The sequence below is a fragment of the Galleria mellonella genome, unplaced genomic scaffold (genome assembly GCF_026898425.1).
Source record: "Galleria mellonella isolate WM207_F2 unplaced genomic scaffold, CSIRO_AGI_GalMel_v1 utg116, whole genome shotgun sequence".
NCBI lineage: Eukaryota > Metazoa > Arthropoda > Insecta > Lepidoptera > Pyralidae > Galleria > Galleria mellonella.
This window is the reverse complement of record NW_026441978.1, coordinates 678,918-703,323: the sequence shown is the minus strand read 5'-3', so window position 1 is coordinate 703,323 and position 24,406 is coordinate 678,918. Positions and strand designations below refer to the sequence as shown.

The 24,406-nt window shown below is 35.1% G+C and overlaps 1 protein-coding gene across 1 annotated transcript in view; it reads right to left on the bottom strand.

Annotated features, from left to right (window-relative positions):
• The window catches only part of LOC128200616 (uncharacterized), a 130,372-nt gene that overhangs the window by 15,063 nt on the left and 90,903 nt on the right, over positions 1-24,406 (bottom strand). The window contains exons 3-4 of the mRNA XM_052894613.1: positions 4,909-5,086; positions 2,807-2,946 (exon numbers count right to left, since the gene is read on the bottom strand). Coding sequence (XP_052750573.1) covers positions 2,807-2,946; positions 4,909-5,086 — 318 coding nt within the window. The remainder of the gene's footprint in view (positions 1-2,806; positions 2,947-4,908; positions 5,087-24,406) is intronic.

The following is a 24,406-nucleotide window of genomic DNA, read 5'->3' as shown; positions in this document are numbered from 1 at the left end:
GAAAAGTTTAATTCGAAATTAGAGAGCCACTAAAATTTTACGTTAATTATCCATCACTCCGTTGTTCCGTTTGATTATAATTAGACGAAAGATTCAGTTGAAATTATTTATTTATTTAAACTTTAATACACAGTAGATAGATAGATAGATAAATAAATAGTTTATTTGAGCCATTTATGACACACGTAAATTAACAAATGAGTTTATACAATCTTTTTTTTTATATAAAACAAAAGATGAAATATGGAAATATGTTTTCACTAAGTGTGTCGCAGTGACCCAAATATGTACCCAGCGAGTCTACCATGAAATGAAATTCCGAAATTTCGGACTCAATTTCGTGTTTTCGTTTATATCAAAATTGAACCAATAAATGGAGTTTAACATTTCGTTCGTCATACATCCTATCATAAAAGTCCAAAGGAACAATATTTAAACATCTTTAATATTTCAAACGGTATGTATTATGTAATTTTAACATCAAATTTCTGTTTCGTTTGGCTCCGAAATTTCGAAAAACATTTCATGGTAGGCCCTCAGTATATGTACGTTTGGCGGAGTTAACACCAGATAATGTTGGCTACCATTGGGCAAATAGAAAAAAAGGTAAGCGGTGGTGCGTTCATGAATTGATAAGACTTAAAGTAATATTTTATTATTTATTAGATATCATGGCCGTGTGATCCCGGCATAGAATGGACCACCCCTTCCTTTCCCGTGGGTGATGTAAGAGGTGACTAAGGAAGGGCGAGGGATGGGCAGCAGCGTTCCTGTAAAAACATCTCTAAAGTCTGACTGCGTTTACCAATCTGTCTGCCAAGCGTGGCAACTACAGGCAAAACCCCAAGGTGGATACTTATATTTAGCAGTGGATAGTTAAAGGCTGGTATGATGACGATGATGTAAAACATAAATGTTATTTCTATTATTGTTATGTAGTTAATTTTTTATACAACTTAAAATGGCAAACAAGCTGACAGCCCACCTGATGAAAAGTGGTAACCGTCGCCTATAGACATGAGCAGTGTCATGGACATAACAGAGTATACTGTTTCACCCATGATATTGTTGGGTATTGTTTTACAGCAGTAGTAAATTTGCTAAAATATTTTTTAACAAATACTGCTATTTCATATATGTACATACATGGTAAGGGAAGAAGGCGAAGTTTTTTGAATAAAGGCCGACATGATTTCCAATGATGATAAGTCATTTGAAGGCTGTTATAATACTAATAATAAAATTGAAGTTTAAAATAAATCTAAAAATATATATAATAGTTACTTTAAAATAAAAGTATACAATTTTCTAATCTCGAAAGAGCAGCAATATCAAATGGATCCCTATAAATAGAACCCTACGGCCATTGAACCCTATAACAAATACATCGTTGATTACTCAAACCGCTGTAATTTATCGTTGCTTTGAACACGAGTCGTTTGTTTGAATGCGATGTACCAAAAGAATTGATTATTCAGAAAAATTCGCTATTCCGTTTGACCTCACCCGATATTAGCTACAAAGCAATTTGTTCCAATAATATTTATCTACATTTATTTGAACGGACGCTTTCCCTAATGTTTTAATATTAAATACAGACCCTAATTTATTTCCAGGTATGAAAGGAAGAAATAAATTGGAGATTGTAACAAAATTTTTTGTCAAATATTTAATGATTTTTACACAGAATGGAGAGGATTTTATTTCACAAAAATAAATCATCATCATCGTCACGATATGCTTGAATTGTGACAAAATTTTAAATTTTGATTTTAAAACTAAACTATGAATCGATTTTGATAAAATTTCCATGGGACCAAATTTTAGGTATATCTTTTTAGATAGATTTATTTCAGAAATAAGTATGTTAGCATAGATATACAATTATAATTTACTAGCTGGCACTTTATTTTTATACCAAAATTCATCAAAATTATTCTTTATTACTTTTATCTCACTTTAGTAAGTTTTACACTTACAAATTCTATTGTCAAAATTGTATTGGTCTGCCTGCAAAAATCTACGTATCATTTGTACTGTTTTATAAAGTGCTGTCTGATTTTCTTAATAAATAAAATAAAATAAAACCCTTTTAAAGTATTATATAAATCAGCCTGTGTCCATTTTCGTTATAACCTAATATCTATATTAATATTGTGTAATAATGTCCAAATGTGTATAAATAAGTTATCATCATTCATTATTTCAGCCATTATCCGTCCATTGCTGGACATAAACCTCCCCCATAGACTGCCATAAAGAACGGGCCTGAGCCACCTACATCCACTGACTCCCTGCAATGCATTTGAGGTCGTCACTCCATCTAGTGGAGAGTCATCCTATATAAATCTACATCTACACTAGTATTATAAAGAGAAAAGATTTGTATTTATGTATGTATGTTTGTAATGAATAAACACAAAAACTACTTTGCCGATTTCAAAAATTCTTTCACCATTAGGAAGTTATATTCATCCTAAGTAACATAGGCTATATTTATTGCTAGAAAAGATTAGAAAATCCTTACTAAAACTTTAGTAACGTAACACAATATTTTAAAAAATGCTATAAAATATCTTTCGTCGCGTGCGCTGCGGAAACTATTGGTGATAGAATAAAAGTATGTTCTACAATATTAAAGAAAATATAAATTACTACAAAAAATATCGCAATACTATATGTCCAACTATTATCGTTATATCACAATAACCACTTTTTAAAATGTTGTAAAAATGTCTACCCGTGCGAAGCCTGGACGGACCGCTAGTAAGTAATAAAATAAAATAAATTATACATGGTAGCTTACCTCCTGTGGTTCGGAGTCCACGAACCAGTCGATGGTGGCTGCTGGTAGCGAGTAGTCCGACGTGCAGTTGACCATCGCCTGCTCGCCCACTTGCACTATCGTGGGCAGGCCCGTGATCAGCGGGTCGTACTCCGGTAGAACTGTTTAGAAAAAGGAACAAATTTAAAAGTTTGTTTCAAATCATTCACCAGAGGGAGACTTTGTAGTAAGTATTTACCAAATCTCATAGTAATAGGTTATTATGACGCTATAAAGTAACAAACAAACTAACTTTCACATTTATAATATTAGAAAGGATTAGTAATGAGAAAGTGAGACAATAAAATTAACATTCTGAAACATTCCTTGGTTTAGATCGTAAAAGAAAACTAATTTGAGTAACGTTTAATGTTAACATCTTGAAATCTTAATATTATAATAAAATTGTAACTAGAGGGTGTCTGTACGTGAGAGATATTTAAGAAAAAATTAATATCAGGGTCTTAATAAGTGTAATATTAATCAATAAATCATTTATGGATTTTTGTCGATCTGTCTTTATGTTAATTCTAACATCACGTAAATAATACTACACCGAATTGAATGCAGTTTTCGCAGTTGTATTTCTAAGGGTCTTACTTCAAATTTGGTGTGTTTTTTATACAACTTAGAATGGCAAACAAGCTGACGGCCCACCTGATGGGAAGTGGTAACCGTTGCCTATAAACATGAGCAGTACCATGGACATAACAGAGTATACTGTATATATCCCACCCTTCAAACCGAAACACAGCCATGCAAACACAACTGTTTCACGGTTGAAACATGAATGGGACAGAGGTACGCAAGCAATCGACTTTTGTACAAAGTCTCCCTCTGGTAGATATGCCATACCTTGATACGCTGTTTAGATGTGATTATTTATTCCCAAAATCCACACGTAAGAAGCCTATTAGCATAATGCCCCTGGTTCATAGGCTACGGTACCCGCTTACCGTTAGGTGGATCGTAAGCTTGTTACCTCAGTGGTATAAAAAAAACTTATGCAGAGGAAAGATTTAATTGTTTTTTGTTGTTGTTTGTATGTAATAGGTAAACTCCAAACTACTCGAACAATTTTAAAAATTCTTTTACCTATGGGAAGCTACATTAACAGCGAATAACAAAGGCTAGTTTAATGTAATAACTACCGGTTTATCTTACATGTAATTAGATCGAGAAAGTTCGACTAGTTTCGGAATCAATTCGTGATACTTAGTCGTTAGCGACTGTGACGCGAGCAGGAGCTTGACTGCGCGCCTCGACCCGCTGAGGCGCGTGAGCTGTAGGCGCTCGCAGCATCGCCACAGATAAGAAAGACGGCATTCCTAACTTTTTGGGTATGATCCAATTACACGTAAGTTAAACTGGTAAATTCTCTCTATTCGCTTGAAGCCAGGGTGGATCGCTAGTATTTATCTACATCTATAAAAGAAACTTAAAGTAAGATTGGATCCCAAATTCTGTTAATTATAGCAAAACGTTCACTTCCAAAGGGCGGGAGCGAATTTAAAGTTTTATTTTTTCATTGAACTTTGATCGTTCAATTAGAATCTCGGAATGAATAAATACCTTTCACTTCGTAAAGAACTCGCGAAATTAGAATAAACTTCGAAGTATTTTCTTGTAATTAGCAATTTGGCTGTGAATCGAATTTATAAATAGTATTTTAATTGCTGTCACAGTAGGTTATTGAACTCGTGTCTGTGTGAAAGGAAGCAAAGATGGCGCCGGAGTTTGAATGAGCTATATGTCAGTCAGTTAGTTTTAAATCTGTGCTCGCCCTATCCTTCCTTTTCCTATCAGTGATAGGAATATTAAGATGCTTTTTATAGCGACTTTTTTATCTCCTCAGGATATAGAGTGTGTTTTCCAAACAAGATATATTGTTTATATATGAGTGGGCTACAACCATAAATTAAGTGCTACGGCGTTTCTTCCTTGTAACAATATCTGCAAACACTTTTTGTGTACAACATTAGTTTGGCCACAAATTGATTTATGCTGGTTTAATTAAGATTTTTTTACATACACTTATTACGTAAATGCTAATAGTATTAAAGTACAGTAAAGATACTACTTACCAGCAAGAGTCATGTTCGCCGACCGCCTGTCCACCGCGAACCTTGGTCCTTCGCTGGACACCTCACATGTGTATTTGGCGGTTCCTCTCTCAGGTCTCACTGTGATAACGCAAGCACGCGCGTCGCAAGAACTGTTCGTGATTGCTACGCCAGTGCTGTTAAATGCACGCGTCTCGTACTGTGGACAAGAAGAAAAAATAATTGTAGATATTTTTTTTATAACGGGGCAAACGAGCATGCAGCTCACCTGATGGTAAGTGACTACCGCCGCACATGGTCACCCACAACACCAAAGGCATTGCAGGTGTGCTGCCATTCTTTGATATGAATTAATAAAGGTAATATATATCGAATTATATATATTAAATTATTGATGATCAATGCCTTACTATCCGGTTTGACCCACTGAAATTGCGTAGACGCGTTGCATCTCTTTACATCTTTTAACGAATGTATCACGAGGAGAGTTCTATGGAATTGTTTGTTTTGATATCTGCTGCTGAAATGCTGGTACAACATCTGTGTTTTGTGCGTTTTTCAAGGCGTTTCTTCCACGCACAACCACTCTTTGGAATCAACTTCCAGCAGCAGTATTTCCTAATCGATACGACATCATAGCCTTCAAGAAAAGAGCATATTCCTTTTTTAAAAAAGAAGTAGAATAATTTCCATTACGTATAAATTGTTTTGTGCTAATAAATTTTTTTTAGTACGTTTATTCCGATTTGGAACAGACTAAGGTCGGAGACCATGCTGCCTAGTCTTCAATATGATAAATTGTCTGGAATTTCTAATACATACATACATATCTATCACGCCTCTCTCTCATTAGGGTAGGCAGAAACAATGGAACGCCAAATGTTTCGTTTAGTGCTAATGTTTCAAAAAATTACAGTCGCCCTGTGTTCGCAACAAAGCAAACTTCTTTGTCTAATTACAAAGTTCAAGTTAGCGTAATTATTAGCTAGATCCAAATATTTGTCTTTGAATGAGTCTAGGTTTAATTTTGTAAGTAGTTAACTTAAGACAAAGCAAAACTCTATCAGCTCAGTTTATTTCAAACAATTTTTTGTTAATATAATGCTAAAAGAAATAGTGTTTCATTGAAATATTTCCAAAATAGTACCTATTAAAACAACTTGAAATTAATTTCATTCATAATATAATTAATGAAACATATTAAAAAAAAAAACTAAAATTGCTCGCTAAATTTTTGTTTTTCAGAATAAAATTTTGTTTAAATTTCATTTTTACAAATTACTTTTGCTGGAATGTTCGATATTTATATTTCATTAAAAACACTCAGTAGAAGCTGTGTTTTTTTATAGTATAGCTATTGCTAATTGAAAAGATGTTTTTTTTTTAATTATTAACCACAATTTTTTTTTAGACTTTGATATGAATACCAATTTTGTGAGAGACTGGTGCTTGCGATAGGTTTAGAAGAACCTGTGTTACAAGTCACCAGTGCCCCATCTCCATGGACTACACAAATACAAGGTAACCAATTAGTGTTATAATACACAGATAACAATAATAAGATATAGAGTGCAAGAATAAACTTAACATTAAAACTTATTTCTGCGTGCGTGCGTGCGTTTCAAATTCTCTAAATGTGAATCATGCTATGTACACATATTTATTTATTTACAAGAAACATGGTAAGTGTATAGATGTTACAACAAGTATAAGTCCTCATATTTCGCCATAATTAGGCATGCAAATATTAAAACTTAAAAAGAATAAATGTTCAATAAGTCATTAAAATTCGAAATGTTATATAAAAAAAAATACAACAATGTCAATCAAATGTCAGACACTTGTCAACTATAAAAAAGAAAGAAACGTCACTGTCAAATCATGGACTATTGATGACAGCTGCACTGTAACACTGTATTGTATTTTCAATTGTATTTCTAAATTGTAACCCAGTACAAAACTATAATTAATTTGTTATGTGCACATTAATAAAATAAATAAAAATAAACAAATATACCGTTAACACCTACAATTCAAATAAATACATACAATCGCCACTTAAAATTCTAAAAACATCAAACCGCAATGAAAATGAACTGAAAAACCTTTTACTGAATTAAATGCAATTACAACCGACCCCGGGCTGTGGTGAAAATAAAAAAATATCACGCGAATACAAAATAAAAAATCCTTAGTAATATTATAAATGTGAATTTGAAAGTGAGTTCGTTTGTTTGTGAACTGTATTGTGTTTGGAATTTGGTAAAGGTGAAGAAGTACATAGAGGCAATTTTTTATCCAGGTCAGTGAAATATCCCGGTTACGAGGGAACGAGGGAAAAGTCGTGAGTAAAAGTGAAGAAAAGTCTTGATGGGTGGGATATGGCATGAATTTACAGGGTACAGAGGAATAACATCCGAGTCCTCAAGAATGGCAACGCATGGGGGGTATCATGGGCGAAACGGTATACTCTGTTATGTCCATGGTACTGCTCATGTCTATAGGCGACAGTTACCACTTCTTTTCCATCAGGTGGACCGTCAGCTTGTTTGCTATTCTAAGTTGTATAAAAAAAAAGTTACTTTAACTCCACCATTTACACTTTCTAGGTGTGTTAAAATTTAATAAAGAAAAGTCACTATTAATATATTTTATTTTGTAGTATAATATACGGAGACTCAATGCACCGAAATTGGGGGGAAAGGGATTGTTAGTAATGAGGTCTAATAGCCCCATTCCTAGCAATGTACCCTTACGGGTCGACCTCCACGCGGTTCCCCTTAGAAACCATCATGGTTAATTCTTGTCAAATTCATCATGGTGGACCAACTGAACTGCATTCATTCTCATCTATCATCTACCACTGGTGCCTTGTCGCTGTATGCCGATGGCGCCGGCGGTGTTACCATTCCATTTTCACTTATTAAAAAAAAACGCGCCGCGATTGCAGATTAATAGTACCTACATATGTACCTATTTGTACTTAATGGTCGAGATGGGCAGCAGCGTCCCACTTAATAAATCACCAAAGCCTACTACATTTATATTTAACTATAATATGTACTATACGCTGAAGCAATGGGCTAAGCATATAGCCTGAAGAATCAACAACCAATGGGTAAGAAAGGTTTTTTTTATACAACTTAGAATAGCAAACAAGCTGACGGCCCACCTGATGGAAAGTGGTAACCGTCGCCTATAGACATGGGCAGTACCATGGACGTAACAGAGTATACTGTTTCGCCCATAATACCGCCCATGCGTTGCCATTCCTGAGGACTCAGGTGTTATTCCTCTGTACCCAGTAAATTCACTGTTCTTGAGTGACAACCCCGTACAGGTAAATATAGTTTGGGATAATCTCCCACTGGATAGAGAGACGACCCCAAATGCGTTGTAGGTAGTTAATAGATGCAGGTGATTCGGGACCGTTCTTTATGGCGGTTTATGGGGGAGGTTTATGTTCAACAGTGGACGGATAACGACTGATTTGATACGATTATAAGTGGTACACAAGTAGGTTATATCCTAACTTACACCATAGGATATTCTATGTACTTACTATGTATTCTCACGTGGACAAAGCCACGGGTAAAAACTAGTAATTATTTATTTATTTATAGCAAGGCAACAGATTATAAAGTAATACATTTATAAAATAAATATTACATAAAACAGCATTAAATTTGCACTCCAACAACTGCTCTGCATAACATTCGATATTATATACGTTAAAAGAATGACGGCTATAAATTTAAAGTAACAAATTGGCAGCCTTAATGTAACATTGCAAGGATTGTTGGAAGATATCAAGCTCCTTGCATACGTTGTTATATTTTCTGCACATGCGGATAATTGGATTGTGATACGATACATTATTATTACAAATCGGTATATAAAATAATTTTTGTATTCTCTTATTACCTGTACGAAATGAAACAAGGCCCAACAATGTGCTACTGCCCCATTTTATTTCGTAACATAATATGGCACGGATGGACTACGTATACTATATTCAAGGAGCATGCTAAATTATTAAGCGAATTAACTCAGCCATTTCGAAAGCAGCAAGATTTACAATTTCGGTTACACTCGATGTAAATCAGGCAACGCTAAAATATGGAAATACAGTGGAGAGTTTCCTATGCTGAATGTTTCAGTGATAAATTTGCAGTAGTTATATAAACCGGTGTTAATGTTGCAGTCAAAACTCTTAACCAGTTAAAAGTACTATTGACTAGCAAAATCAGTCAAAAGTACTTTTCACCGTATGCTTTAGTCAATAATATTTTTCACTGAAATAACAGTTAGAAGTACTTTTGCCCAATGGAGCTGGTTAAAAGTATTTTTTAATAAGTGATTCCGTTAAAAGTGGTTTTGACTGGTTGTATCAGTGAAAACTCTTAAAAAGTCCTAACCTAACCTAATCTAATTTACTTAAATTCGGTTTTTTTTTTTTATGGGTGAAAATGATAAGGTAACCCCGCCTGCGCTAACGGGATACGCTGGCGGAGCACCAGTGAAGGGTGATCGATGAGAATGAAAACAGGCCAGTTAACCCATCATGATGAATTCATCAGAAATTAACCATGATAGTTTCCAGGGGGAACCGCGAGGAGGTCGACCTGGTTAGGTATATTGATAGCAATGGGATTCTCAGTCTCCATTACTAACAATCCCTTTCCCCCCACTTAAATTAAGTTAGGTTAGTATGTTTTATTTGTATCGATTGTAATGCCAAATTTTTCGTAATAAACGATTTCACATATAATAAATATCTTTTTTTTCGTCTAACGAGTTAACAGTGCTTTTTACTGACGCTTTATTGCAGTTAAAACTCGTTTTGATGAAGAGCGTCAGTCAAAAGTACTTTTAACCGCAAATTGGCCATCAAGAGAACTAATAACCAATAAATATCAGTCAAAACCACTTTTGACCAACCTGTTCAGTCAAAAGTACTTTTTTTTTTACAACACAGGGGGCAAACGAGCATACGGCTCACCTGATGGTAAGTGACTATAGCCGCCCATGATCACTCACAACACCAGCGGCATTGCAGGTGTGCTGCCGGCCTTTTAAAAAGGAATATACTCTTTTCTTGAAGGTTATGTTGTCGTATCGGTTCGGAAATACTGCTGCTGGAAGTTGATTCCAAAGAATAGTTGTGCGTGGAAGAAAGTGCCTTGAAAAACTTTTGACTGATTTTGCTAGTAGTTTAATAGTACTTTTGACTGGTTAAGAGTTTTGACTGAAACATATATACTAGTTCAAGTGGGTAGCAGTTTGGGACGATCTCCCACTGGATAGAGAGACGACCTCAAGTGCGTTGCAGGTAGTCAATTAATGCAGGTGGCTCAGGACCTTCTTTTGGCAGTCTATGGGGGAGGCTTATGTCCAGCAGTGGACAGATAAGGGCTAAAAATATGATATACTAGTTTAGGAAGAGCAAACGAGCGTACCTTTGCACTTTCTATGTTCCTTCTAACTTATAAGTGACTAGTTCTGTCCGGGGGGAAAGGGATTGTTAGTAATGGAGACTGAGAATCCTATTGCTAGCAATATACCCAACCAGGTCTACCTCCTCGCGGTTCTCCCTGGAAAATATCATGGTTAATTCCTGATGAATTCATCACGATGGGCTAACTGGCCTGTTTTCATTCTCATCTATCACCCTTCACTGGTGCTCCGCCAGCGTTTTTCGTTAGCTCAGGCGAGGTTACCATAATATTTTCACCCATAAAAAAAAGACTAGTTCTGTCCTGTAGCTTTGTTAGCGTGAATTAGTATGCAAAGTATCTTAAATTCTAGGTTAGGATATCATGATCATCATCATCGTCATCGCAGCTATTATCTAGGCTTCCCTCATAGATTGCATAAGAAACAGTCCTGAGCTACCAGCATCCACTGACTCTACTTACTTTTAGGTTTACTAGTTTTTTTTAATGGGTGATAATGAAATGGTAACCCCACCTGCGCTATAGGTATACACAGTCGGGGGACCAGTGAGGGATGATAGGTGAAGATGAAACCAGGTCAGTTAGCCCATCGTGATAAATTCCACTAGAATTAACCACGATGGTTTTCCAGGGGGAACCGCGTGGAGGTCGACCTGACAGGGCATATTGCTAGCAATGTCAAACTCCATTGCTAACAATCCCTTTTCCCCCTGCAATGTAAGTTAGGATATATATTAGTTAAATTATATATTTCGCCTAGATGCATCATTACATAAAGTATTCTTTGTTTCAAGTAGGTATCGAGTTTCTTAAGTAATTGTTTTACTATTTTGCCAAAATTTTTAGTTAAGTCATGTTCATACTAAGAGTGCATGCTAGTTGCATATTACAAGTCTAGCCGTAACTCCAGGCTTTGTTTAAATTAGGATAAAAAAGGATTCTGTGTATCGGCGATCCATCTGTATCGCAAATTCAAATCTGTTTAGCTATTCTAATCATCTAAACGTCTATTATGTTACTAACTAACATTATCACTATCTCTAACTAACACTCTCACTATCACTGGTGTTAAGTAACACAGTTGAAATTTTGTACAGTGATAACTCAACTTTGGGAAAGTTCGTTTACTAAATTTCATTATAGTCTGTTCCGTAGTTTTTGCTTGAAAGAACATCCATGTCTACGCACATAAGGAGAAATAAAGCACATAATGTTCTCCGTATAGCAACACCAGACAAGTCGTTGCTATTCACCCCGTGAATACCGGAGAGATGGAACAGTCAAGTCTTTATAAAAAAAAAAAAAAAACTAATGGCTTTCAAGAGAGTAGGTAGATGTGTGTACACGGAACAGTTTTCAAGTTATTTTTATATAATATAAAATTTACAGTGTAACTATTTGTATATCTATTCATTAATAAATATAATAAGTCAAGAATAAAAATTTATTCACGCCTCGAAAAAGGGAAAAGATTGGTGATCGAAACATCCATTACAGTCTAATTACCATTTGCACTTATAATATAATAGTAACAGGATTCCCAAAAAAAGGAGATTTTCATTTCAATTGTATTTTTTTATATGTATTTGCTACTAGCTTCTGTACATACTTCTTACGTGTGAATTTTGGAAGTATACGGCTGCTTCTCGATAGCATATTGAGATTAAACGTACCAAATTTTAGGTCGAACCTTCAGAGTCTCGACTATGAAAATCTTTTCTTATCTAATCTTGAATTATTGGTGCAACTTGCCAATGCAAACTATTGTAAACCGATCCTAATTGTAGCTAATTCCTAACTGTTGCTACATGAGTGCAGTATTCAATTGTCATTAGCAATAGATTTGGATTGAGATCGATGTTGGATTCAAGAGTTGTCCTACTGTTTGTTTGTTTGTTTTGTTATTTATTATTATTATAATTTAATTGCTTTCTATTTGTATATAATTATTATTTTCTTTTGTTTGTGTTGGTTATGATTTCTTTTGTTCTTGTTTTGTGCGCTACTGCGTGGGCCGCATGCTTCTTCGATTAAATTATTTCTTTCTTTCTTTTAGTTGTTGCGTGATCTCTGAACAAATATATAGACAGATAAAAGTTCCAAAAATGATTCTTTCGATTTCTATTGTTCTTATTAAGTCCCCTAATATATTTTTTTTTCTTAAAAATCTCTTACGAATATGTACAGATATTATCTAGTTATAATTTTATTATATCAGTACCAGAGGGAGACTTTGTACAAAAGTCGTTTGCTTGGGTACCTCTGTCCTATTCGTGTTTCAACCGTAAAGCAGTTGCGTTTGCATGGCTGTGTTTCGGTTTGAAGGGTGGGATATGGCGTGAATTTACAGGGTACAAAGGAATAACACCTGAGTCCTCAGGAATGGCAACGCATGGGGGTATCATGGGCGTAACAGTATACTCTGTTATGTCCATGGTACTGCTCATGTCTATAGGCGACGGTTACGACTTTCCATCAGGTGGACCGTTAGCTTGTTTGCCATTCTAAGTTATATAAAAAAAAATACTACGAGATTAAATTGTCAATTCTGGACCTATTAGGTTCACGTATCTTTTTGCAATTGCTTTCACATTTATTTTGTAAATGATAGATAACTCCAAGTTTGTACAAAACTTTATTATGAGTTTTCATAAAACCCCGTATAAAGTACGGGGTTTTACAAAAACTGCCAACTGACAACTGCCAACGACTCATCCACATGAAATACGCTTAATCTAAACAGAGAAAAAAACTCAATTTACAAAAAAAGTCAGCTAAAACACGTCAAAACAATACCGTTACATGTTTACAAATAACGTTTTATATAAAATGGGAACCCTAACGTCTCCCCATAGCACGGAAACGTGTGACGGCCGACACCCACCAACCGGTTCATTTCCTATCACACGTTTTATGAATATTTATAAGTTAAACGCACATTTACCGTGTACTATATTATAAATAAATAAATAAATATATATATTTTACCGAAATGTTGATTGAACAAATACTGCTACTAATATGGAAATAAGTTTTTAGTGAATAACCTATTAATTATAGAGTTGGCACTTGACTTCTATCGCTTGGGTCGTCAGCTTGTTTGTTATTCGAAGTTGGATAAAAATAATACAATATTTGGAGTTTTTTACTTATATTATCCAAACAAAATATGGTATTATTTTTCTAAATGGTGAAATCAATAAATAATACATTAATAATATGTATTTTTTATACTGCCTTCGATTGCTCTGTGGTCCCGTCATAGACTAGGTGGCCTTTTGTCCTGTGAGTGTCGTAAACAGCGGTTAAGGAAACATTATGGTTGAGGCATGGACAATGGTTTCCCTCTTAAAATATCACCAAAGCCTAACTGCTGTTGCCAACCTGCCAAGCGTGGCAACTACTGGCAAAACCTTCCTTACAAAGGAAGGCCTGTGTTCAGCAATGGACTGTTAACAGCTGACATGATTTCGATTTACAATAATTTTTAATTTCACAACGAAAAACGATTTGATCGATACGGTAAGAATGTTCAGCTTAAGTTCAGGTAAGAACACACAGTGCGGTTTCAGGGGATCTTCCTCCAGCGAACACTCAGGTTGTAGAATGATCTTCTTCAAAAAAGGGTGTATTAAGATTTCTTAAGGGTTAGCAACACGTAACCCCATTTACCACCGACAAACGGTCCGTACGCTTGTTAGCCACTATAATAGTATAAAAAAAATATTACTAGAGGGAGACTTTGTCCAAAATAAAAAATGAAAGAATTTTTAGACTAAAACTATTCTGCGTTATAATTTTTTAATTAACTAGCTGACTCAGTGTTGTAAAGAAATAATATTTATTACCTCATAACTCATTAAGTTATAATTCAATTTTGAAAACTGCTTTTTTATCTGAAAAGATATACTAACAGATTGGTCACATGAAAATTTTATCAAAATCGATTCAGCAGTTTAGTGTTTACATCTAAATAATTGATTTTAATTTAGCATTTATTTCTTATCGAGATAGAATCTTCCCTATCTCACAAGTGGAAGCAAACAATACATGTTTACAAAATACTATTAAATTTTTTTTTTTATACAACTTAGAATGGCAAACAAGCTGACGGCCCAGCTGATGGAAAGTGGTAACCGTCGCCTATAGACATGAGCAGTACCATGGACATAACAGAGTATACTGTTTCGCCCATGACACCCCCCATGCGTTGTACGACGTTGACACGAGATTATTTTACATCGAGATAATACTTCGAGATATACGTTTACACAGTCTAAATAACTTGGTAAATATTCATTAACCAATTTTATTGAAGATAAATAAACAACCATATAGATAGAGAGGCTATTACCACGTTTCCATCGCGGGTAATCGACAACCGAATTACAGAAGATTGATTGAATGAATTCTGAGTTGTTTCGACAAGGAATTAAAGTTGATTTACTTATTTCGTATAAATCAAAGAAATGAGATTGCTGGTAATGCGGACTACCAGTTTCATTGCTAGCAATACACCCTGTCAGGTCGACCTCCACGTGGTCGCCCTTTGGAAACCATCGCATAGAATTCCAGGCTATTTATCACGATGGACGTTTATTTTTTATAGCACGGAAACTAGCAATCTTAAGGAATGGGATTGTTAGTAATGGTGTCTAACTGACCCATTGCTAGCAATACGTCTATCTGGTCGACCTCCACCCAATTTCCCTTGGGAACCATCGTGGTTAATTCTAGTGGAGTTAATCACGATGGGCTAACTGATTTGCTTTCATCGTCACCTATCATCTCTCACTGGTATCACCATTCCATTACCACCCATTAAAAAAAAAACAAGTAAACTAAACTAGTAAACAATTTGTAAATTTTTAAATATAAATAAATAAATAGAAACTCGGCTTTTGGACAGATGCCCATCTGACTAAAAGCGATGTCGAGTTACAATTTCCATTTAATTAATTACATTTAAAACTTATTTCCAAACAAAATTAAAAATAACATTGAAATATAACTATTTTGACACGTGACCTTTGACCGTGATATATTGATTAACCGAAAGAAAAAGCAACCCGTCTTTAGTTATTTATTTATTAAACTGTTATACACCAAGAAAGTATAAATGGCGGACATAACACCATCTGGCGTTAGCTACCATTCGACTGTAGACAGGAATAATAATATTAAATTAAAACAATAAATCAAAAATAACATACATAAAAGTGACAGACCCCTAGTGACACCCCTAGCGTTACCCATAGGCTACAGTAGCCGTTTACCATTAGACGGGCTGTATGTTTGTTGTACCTTCGTGGTATAAAAAAAAAATAGTACAAAGAAGAGTCAAAAAAGAATCTTGTTTTTTTTTCGTGTCCCAAAAAAAAGTCAGTTTATTTTTTAATGACTATCTGGGTAGAACATATAAAATAAAAACTGTATGACTGGTAGATATCGTAAAAATATTAGAGTTAGAAAAATATAACGTATTTTTACAGACCTGTTCTAATAACTCAAGAAAGTCAACAGAGGTTTATAAAAAAATATTAGAAATACCTTTCTGTAAAGGTATTACGCAAACACGTTATAACTTTGTATGTAGTTACAGTGGGTACATTTATCCTACCGCTGGGTGTCGCTGTAGCGTTCAAACGGGAGTCGATAACACCCAGCAGTTGGCGCGATGAGTGGCATAGTGGTGGTTTTAGCCGGTATAAGTCCAGCAGTATACATACGCTTACTTGGGGCGTTAGATACTGCCGGGTGTACATGATGCATTCCCCCACTTTAAAAAAAAAACTACCACCCTTTACCACCTTTGTAGTATAAAAAAAGATGGTCAGCTTATTTCTATTCTAAGTTGCATAAAAAAACCTGTTGACATACGGGATAGTCCTTCCATTACTTCCTTCAAGAGAAGACTGAAATCACATCTTTTAACCAATTGTACATGATAATTCTATGCACATATATATATATGTATATATATTTATCTATTTACTTATTTATTTATATATTTATTCACAATAGTGTTTGATGTATTTACATTATTTTCACTGGTACCTTTCCTGCACTGGATTACCCAAATTAAATTATTTTCTCTCTAACTACACTGGGTTGGCTGGAAGAGATCTCTTTCAGAGATAAGTCCTCCCTTGCTAACAAGTTATTAAACTAATCGTCGCATATATTGTTAAAGTGCAATAAAGAATATATATATATAAAAAATATACAATATTTTAAAAAGATATAATATTATATCCACATACAAAATATAACATCCGCGGAAAGTCTTAACTCCGGGATGAATTCGAAACAATCGTCAGAAATGAGCAAACATAGTTAGTTAATTAAATTCCTGTTAATCAATTATATTCCATTTTAATGGACATACTTACTGAATATTATTCAAACACAAAATGTTCTAAGAAGGATATTACCCTAAAGAAAGGAGCTGTCGGCAAAAGTCGCGTGTTTGTTTCATATTTCGCCGAATTTTGTAGACTCACTTAAAAAGTTTCGGTGGCCCGCTTTTTAAATTCCAGTTAAATGTTGACAGTCGAGTGGTACCCGGTTATGTTTTATGAAAACAGAATTTATTTGAAGGTGAATATCGTGAAATGTTTGATCTTAATAATTAAAGTATTTGATTGAACACAGCTTTTTTTTTCCAAAAGAAATTTTATCTCTTAAAATTAAATAAATTTTATATATATTACAATGCTTTTCTATACTTATTAACGACAAATCCATATAAATATATATCAATCGCTGGATATTTGATAGTAAAACGATGTATGAATAATAAAATGAATTGAATGTATTTCTGGAACTGTCACTTGTTTTTTTTTATGGGTGATAATGATATGGTGATAATAATATATAATAAATAATAACAAAGCAGGCTGTCTTGGGGGGAAAGGGATTGTTAGTAATGGAGACTGAGAATCCCATTGCTAGCAATATACCCAACCAGGTCGACCTCCTCGCGGTTCCCCCTGGAAACTATCATGGTTAATTCCCGATGAATTCATCATGATGAACTAACTCAGGCCAGTTAGTTCATTCTCATCTATCACCCTTCACTGGTGCTCCGCCAGCGTACACCGTTAGCGCAGGCGGGGATACCATACCATTTTCACCCATAAAAAAAAACCCTGTACCGTCATAATTTATAAACAAAATATTAAAATACCTAATATTAAACAGCTTATTATTTTGTTTAAATTTTAAGGTAAGAAAATACAATATTTTAAATATCCTCTCGACCTCATTACCTAATTAAAGGTTTGAACAACTTGAAGCGTATCTCATCTCTTTCAGAAAATTTCTTTTAATGTTTTACGTTAAAAATATTATAACTCAGTCTTTATATATTAATTAAATGTATTTTTTTATTATTAACATTATTAGGTCATTACAGTTCACTGCTAGAAACGATTAGCCCACTGACCTATCCATTCTCACCTATCATCCCTCACTGGTGTCCCACCGGCGTACACCGATAAGGCAGGCGAGGTTTTTTTTTATACAACTTAGAATGGCAAACAAGCTGAAGGCCCACCTGATGGAAAGTGGTTACCGTCGCCTATAGACATGAGCAGTACCATGGACATAACAGAGTATACTGTTTCGCCCATGATACCTCCCATGCGTTGCCATTTCTGAGGACTTAGGTGTTATTCCTCAGTAAACTCACGCCATATCCCACCCTTTAAACCGAAACACAGTCATGCAAATACAACTGCTTCACGATTGAAATACGAATGGGACAGAGGTACCAATCGAGGTAAGCAATCGACTTTTGTACAAAGTCTCCCTCTGGTAAACCGTGGGTTACCATTTCATTGTCACCCATACAAAAAAAAAACTTGCTTTAATGACCTTTATTTATTAGTTTTCTGTAGTTTTAGATAGTAATCTGGTAAACAAAGATGCCAACAGGTATTAGAACTAAAAGGCTAACACGGACTAATGACCTTTAATTGCTCCCCCTGGTTCGCAGATTTATCGTACCGTAAAATCTGACCTGTCGCCGACCTTATATTATCGCGTAATAAAAATAGTTCTCCGTCCATTAATACCTTTCAAATAAAATAATGACGTATTTATCACGGTTCTATTGTGCGACTTTTGAAAAGAGAACGTTCTAAATACGAATGTTTTTACCGACTTCAAAGAAGAGGTTCAATTCAATTCAATCATTTATTGCTATTACATGTTGTAACAATATTGGTCTTAAGTTATTTAAAGTAAAAAATCAACATGAACCCTTTCTCAATTTAACTATATTTTTTTGTTTCATCACCATCATTTCAAACATTATTGTCCACTGCTGGACATAATCCTCCCCTATAGACTGCCATAAAGAACAGTCCTGAGCCACCTGCATCCACTGACTCCCTGCAACGCATTTCAGATCGTCACTACATCTAGTTTGGGGGGTTCGTCCTACACTGCGATTACCTGTACGTGGTCGCCACTCAAGAATCTTTCTTCCGCATCGGTTGTCGGTTATTCGAGTTATGTGACCAGCCCATTACCACTTCAGCTTGCTTATTCTTCGGGCTATATCGATTATTATTATTATTTTTTTGTTTGTTGTCTTATAACTCCGTCACTTATAAATCGATTAGGAAAGTTTTTATTTATCTCAAAAGATATAGGTACTATCAGAGTGGTCTCAATGAAATTTTATCGAAAATGATTCAGCAATTTAGTTTTTAAAACAAAATCACTGGTTTTCTTACATTGAAATCGATTTTTACTTTGTAAAACAATAATTCTTAAATTATTCCCGATTATGTTACTTTTTTCCGTTTTAGTCATGTGGTCGCGGTATAGAATGGGCTACCCCTTCCTTTCCCGTGAGTGTCGTAAAAGGCGACAAAGGGACGGCGAGGAATGGTCAGCAGCGTCCCTCTTAAAACATCTCTAAAGCCTGACTGCGGTTGCCAATCCACCTGTTAAGCATGGCAACTATTGACAAAACCCGCTAGGGGGGAAGGGATTATTAGTAATGCAGATTAAGAATCCTATTACTAGCAATATACCCAACCAGGTCGACCTCCACACGGTTCCCCCTGGATACTATCATGATTAATTCCTGATGAATTCATCATGATGGGCTAACTGGCCTGTTTTCATTCTTATCGATCACCCTTCACTGGTGCCCCGCCAGCGTATCCTGCTAGCGCAGACGAGGTTACCATTCCATTTTCACACATCAAAAAACCCCCAAGGAGGAGGCTTATGTTCAGCAGTGGACAGTTAAAGGCTGATATCATGATGTTATTTATTCAATCGATGGGGTTTACTTTCTGTTAAACTTCTTCAATTTCCTTTAACAAAATTAGCCTATGGTACAATATAGCTTTACAATATAGACAGGCTTTGCCTAGTGTGGGGTCATACCACTAGGCAAAGCCTGTCTCGTGGAAGTCAAAGCTTGTGTGGGCGTGTGTGTGTGTGCGCGTGCGAGTACGCGAGTGTGTGTGTGTGTGTGCGTGCGTGCGTGCGTGCGTGCGTGCGTGCGTGCGTGCGTGCGTGCGTGCGTGCGTGTGTGTTGTGTGTGTATAAGCATGTGCATATGTATGTAGATGAAGGTAGTGAATATACAGTTCCGTCCCATACATTTAAAGTGCGCTTTTTAAATTTTTTTCTGTATCATCGTAGGACCAAGACATCAATAATCCATGAATGACTCTCTCTGCAATTGATAATCGGCTATATTTTATGTCAGTAAGCCTTGTGATGTGATTGTAAATTCGTGTAAAGAGATACTTTTTGAAACGCTGTGCAAAAGTTGTTTTTACGTCTGTAACAGGTAGTTTGTAAATTCGTTTCGATAACATGTCATTATATGTAGGGCGATTCATTGCATATTTATGCATGTATAGAGTCGCTCGCAAGATGAATAATACAAACTAATAAATAAAGTATTTAATACTATATAACTTCTTTCAAATTCTTAATGAAAATATTCGTATTTAAAATTCAATATAATTGTAGACAGAGAAAAGAGAGACGTTGCAATGTCTTAAAAAAAAAACTATTAAAAGCGTATAACATAATGTTTACTGTTGCATACATTGTGTCCTGTTAACAAAGTACTTACGTTACACACCCATATAATGTAAGTACATCATACATCCTTTGTTATTAGATATTGTTGCTAAGTCTGTGTAATTATTAAGCTTGACTATGGAATTGAAAATTCAGTGTAACAGAATTCAGTGAGATTTTTTATGATACTTAGTACCTAATAGCAGATGAACTGATGGCCCATCTGAAGGAAAGGTGAGTAACTGTTGTTGAAAGACATGGATAGCACCATGAACACGCACGCAGGCACGCCCGCCAGCATGCACTCACGCGTCCATGCACGCACGCGCCCACGCACGCAAGCATACACACGCATGCACACACACGCGCGCCCATGCACACATACACACGCAAAGTAAGTATTTTTTAAAACGGTATTTAAATTTTGAATGTAGAATACGTAACTTATAAACAAATGATGTTTACATGTAGTTTTTTTTTTAAATTGTATGAGTCCAACACGAGAATTAACGCCATCAATAGCAAGATGAACTTTTAAAATCAGTATAGAACTGGAGTCGTAATCGTTACTTAACTAATAATTACGAAATTTTATGACTGCTATGAATGACTGGTAGGAAATGTCATCAAGAATTAAGTCTGCTCTGTAAACATAACTTAATGTATGCAAAAATATGAAAAAATAAATTAAAAAAATTGATACTCACGTACCAGATATATGTATCCCATATTGATGAAAAAGGATATATAGTATATCAACTCATACTTTTGTCCCACTCTAAGTGAGTAGGACAAAAGTATATTCTCGTATATATATATTACTATATATATTACTCGTATTTACCGAGACTTGTATATATGGACATAACAGTATACTCTGTTATGTCCATGGTACTGCTTATGTATTATTATTTATATTATTTATGTATGTTTATGTATTGTAATCTTATTTTTATATTTAGATTTTTTTGCATTTACTGTGTCTGACTTGCGCCATCTACCTTTCTCTCTGTACTTATCCATTCTTTATGCCAGGTTGTCTGTAAAAGATTGCTTTTAGCGATAAGGCCGCCTTTTGTATATGCACATTCTGTATAAATACTCCTTGTATACATCTCTACTGTGCGCAATACAGAGTTTATTATTATTATTATTATTACTGCTCATGTCTATAAGCGACGGTTACCACTTTCCATCAGGTGGGCCGTCAGCTTGTTTGCCATTCTAAGTTGTATAAAAAAAAACACAAAAAACTTGTCCCGAACTCAACAGTGAAAGTTAGTTGCGCAATATATTCGCTTAAAAAATTCAAACGAATTCAGGACCCCTTTCTTTTGAGAGTTGCTTAAAAACAAGTGTCTATTAATACACACTATGGACGGTGCCTTAATGCTCCATCCATTAAGGTTCCGCGGACGTTTTAATGTGTCTAGTCGTCGAGTACTTAAATAGTCTTAAGTGTACCTACAGCGAGTATTTCACCCTTTTTCAAGGCCAAACATTTTGGACCGTAATAACTTTCCTGTGTCTAAATTTACGTAAATATTATTTATAAAGTTTAAATTACTAATAAATTACAGGCAATTAAAGACTTTTTAATGGAATAAAAATTATTCTTTCTTTCCATTTAAGAGTTTTCTCTTGTCGGTGCAACTAATTCATGCATCTTCTTCCAGCTATCTCTATCCCAGGCCATATCCTTGATCTCCCTATACGACATGACACCTAGTGTTTCTTTTATCTGTCCCATGTAGTTATTCTTCAGTCTTCCTCTTCCTCTTTTTCCCTCTATTTTTCCTTCTACTAGGCTCTTTAAAAATTTTTCTTTCCCCCTGAAAATGGTATAGTCCGCTTGCCTGCACTATCAGTACATAACAGTGGAAAACTAGTAAATAATGATAGGTGAGGATAAAGACAGATTAATTCATAAAACTCAAGAGAAATTAGTCTTGGATAAATTTCAACAGATCTAGAATGGATTTCACTGTTTTTTTTTAATGGATGATAATGGAATAGTTACTCCGCCTGCGCTATTGGTATACACTGGCGGGGCACCAGTGAAGGGTGATCGATGAGAATGAAAACAGGCCAGTTAGCCCATCATGATGAATTCATCAGGAATTAATCATGATAGTTTCTAGAGGGAACCGCGAGGAGGTCGACCTAATAAGGCATTATGCTGAGATTCACTAATGAATCAATCGCGATGGTTTCCAGGGGGAACCGCGAGTAGATCGACCTGTTAGGGTATATTACTAGTAATAGGGTTACTAAACCCCATTTAAAACAATCCCTTTTCCCCAGATTTCAGAGGTGGCCGTATGGGAATCGACATAGCAGGGTATATTGCTAGTAATGGGGTCACTTGTCCCCGATTATTTGCGACTCGTGATCTGACCCGGTTTTGCACGGGTGAATATAATTTTCGAAAACAATATGTATATTTATAATAATCGTTGACAATCTATTTTTCTAGTATTTCCAAAGTTTTGAGTTTACTTTATATTACAAAGAAACAAATCAAATCTTTGCTCTTTACAATATTACCAGAGGGAGGCTTTGTATAAAAGTCGATTACTTGGGTACCTCTGTCCCATTCGTGTTTCTACCGTAAAGCAATTGTGTTTGCATGGCTGTGTTTCGATTTAAAGGGTGGGATATGGCGTAAATTTACAGGATACAGAGGATTAACAACTGAGTCCTCAGAAATGGTAACGCATGGGGGGTATCATGGGCGAAACAGTATATTCTGTTATGTCCATGGTAGTGCTCATGTCTGCAGGCGACGGTTACCACTTTCCATCAGGTGGGCCGTCAGCTTGTTTGCCATTCTATGTTGTATAAAAAAAATTAAAACTCCAATAACTTGAAGTTTATATTTTGCTACTGAGACTGGACATATTTCCCAATTGAACGATAAAAAAGGGCTTCTCACTTGAACTTGAAATATACTTAGTTTAAAACTAGATGGCGGTGTATGAGACGTATGTGCTACTGGATGATTTTTGATACGGTCTAATTAGGATCACATCGAATAATAGACGTCAGATTGACGTCACTTTACCTTAACATTTTGATCGCATTTCGACCGCGTCAGATATTCCTCTAAACGTGACGTCCATTTGACGTCTATTCGATATATATCGAACATCGATTTCATTTCGATTCAATTACGTCAAAACTCACTACGCGGAGCGATTTTATTTGTTTTTCATTCTCATATCATGATATTAACAATATGTTTTTATATTAACAATTTTGTTTTTTTTTTTTTCAATATATCCACCATGATCCAGAGAAAGCGTTTTCTTGGAAACAAAACCGCTTTTATCTAGTACCAATTTGATAGATAATTGAATGTAAACAAAGTTTTTTCCTCCTAAATAGAGTCTTGTAAGGATAGTCTCATATTTCATTGGCGTACATAACGTTAACGGAAATGCAAAGTAAATATTAACGCTGGAATAAGAATAACGGTAGCTCCTCCCAGCGGACTTAGCGTAGATACTGTTGTATGTAAATTTAAATAAGGGTCGAGTTGGGACTCCCTGAAGGACGAAATTAAATGACGAGCAAATTGGCGAAGTAGAAGGCCATAGACGCGTGGTGGCTCCAACTTGCGAACAATTTTCCAATATGTGTATTTATTATGGTATGTGTCGCGTGTTTAAATTTTGTTTTGTTTAAAGATTTATTTGTTTAAATTTTGTTTTGTTTAAAGATTTATTTGTTTAAAGATAATAATTTTTATACCGTCAATGAATATTTAAATAAAAAAAACAAATGTACTTGACAGTCTATACTGGAGATGTGATTAACGCTTTGGCTCTTGTTTTCTTTTCTATTTACTGTAATAAATTATGTGTGTGTTAAGTAGTATGACTAATAAGGGGAAATATAATGTAGAATTCTGTAATTTTTTCATATTGTTAATAATTTGCACGCCGACATAGAGGCAGAATGTATATGGGAAATGTAAACCTCTTTCATCGAAAACTACCTAC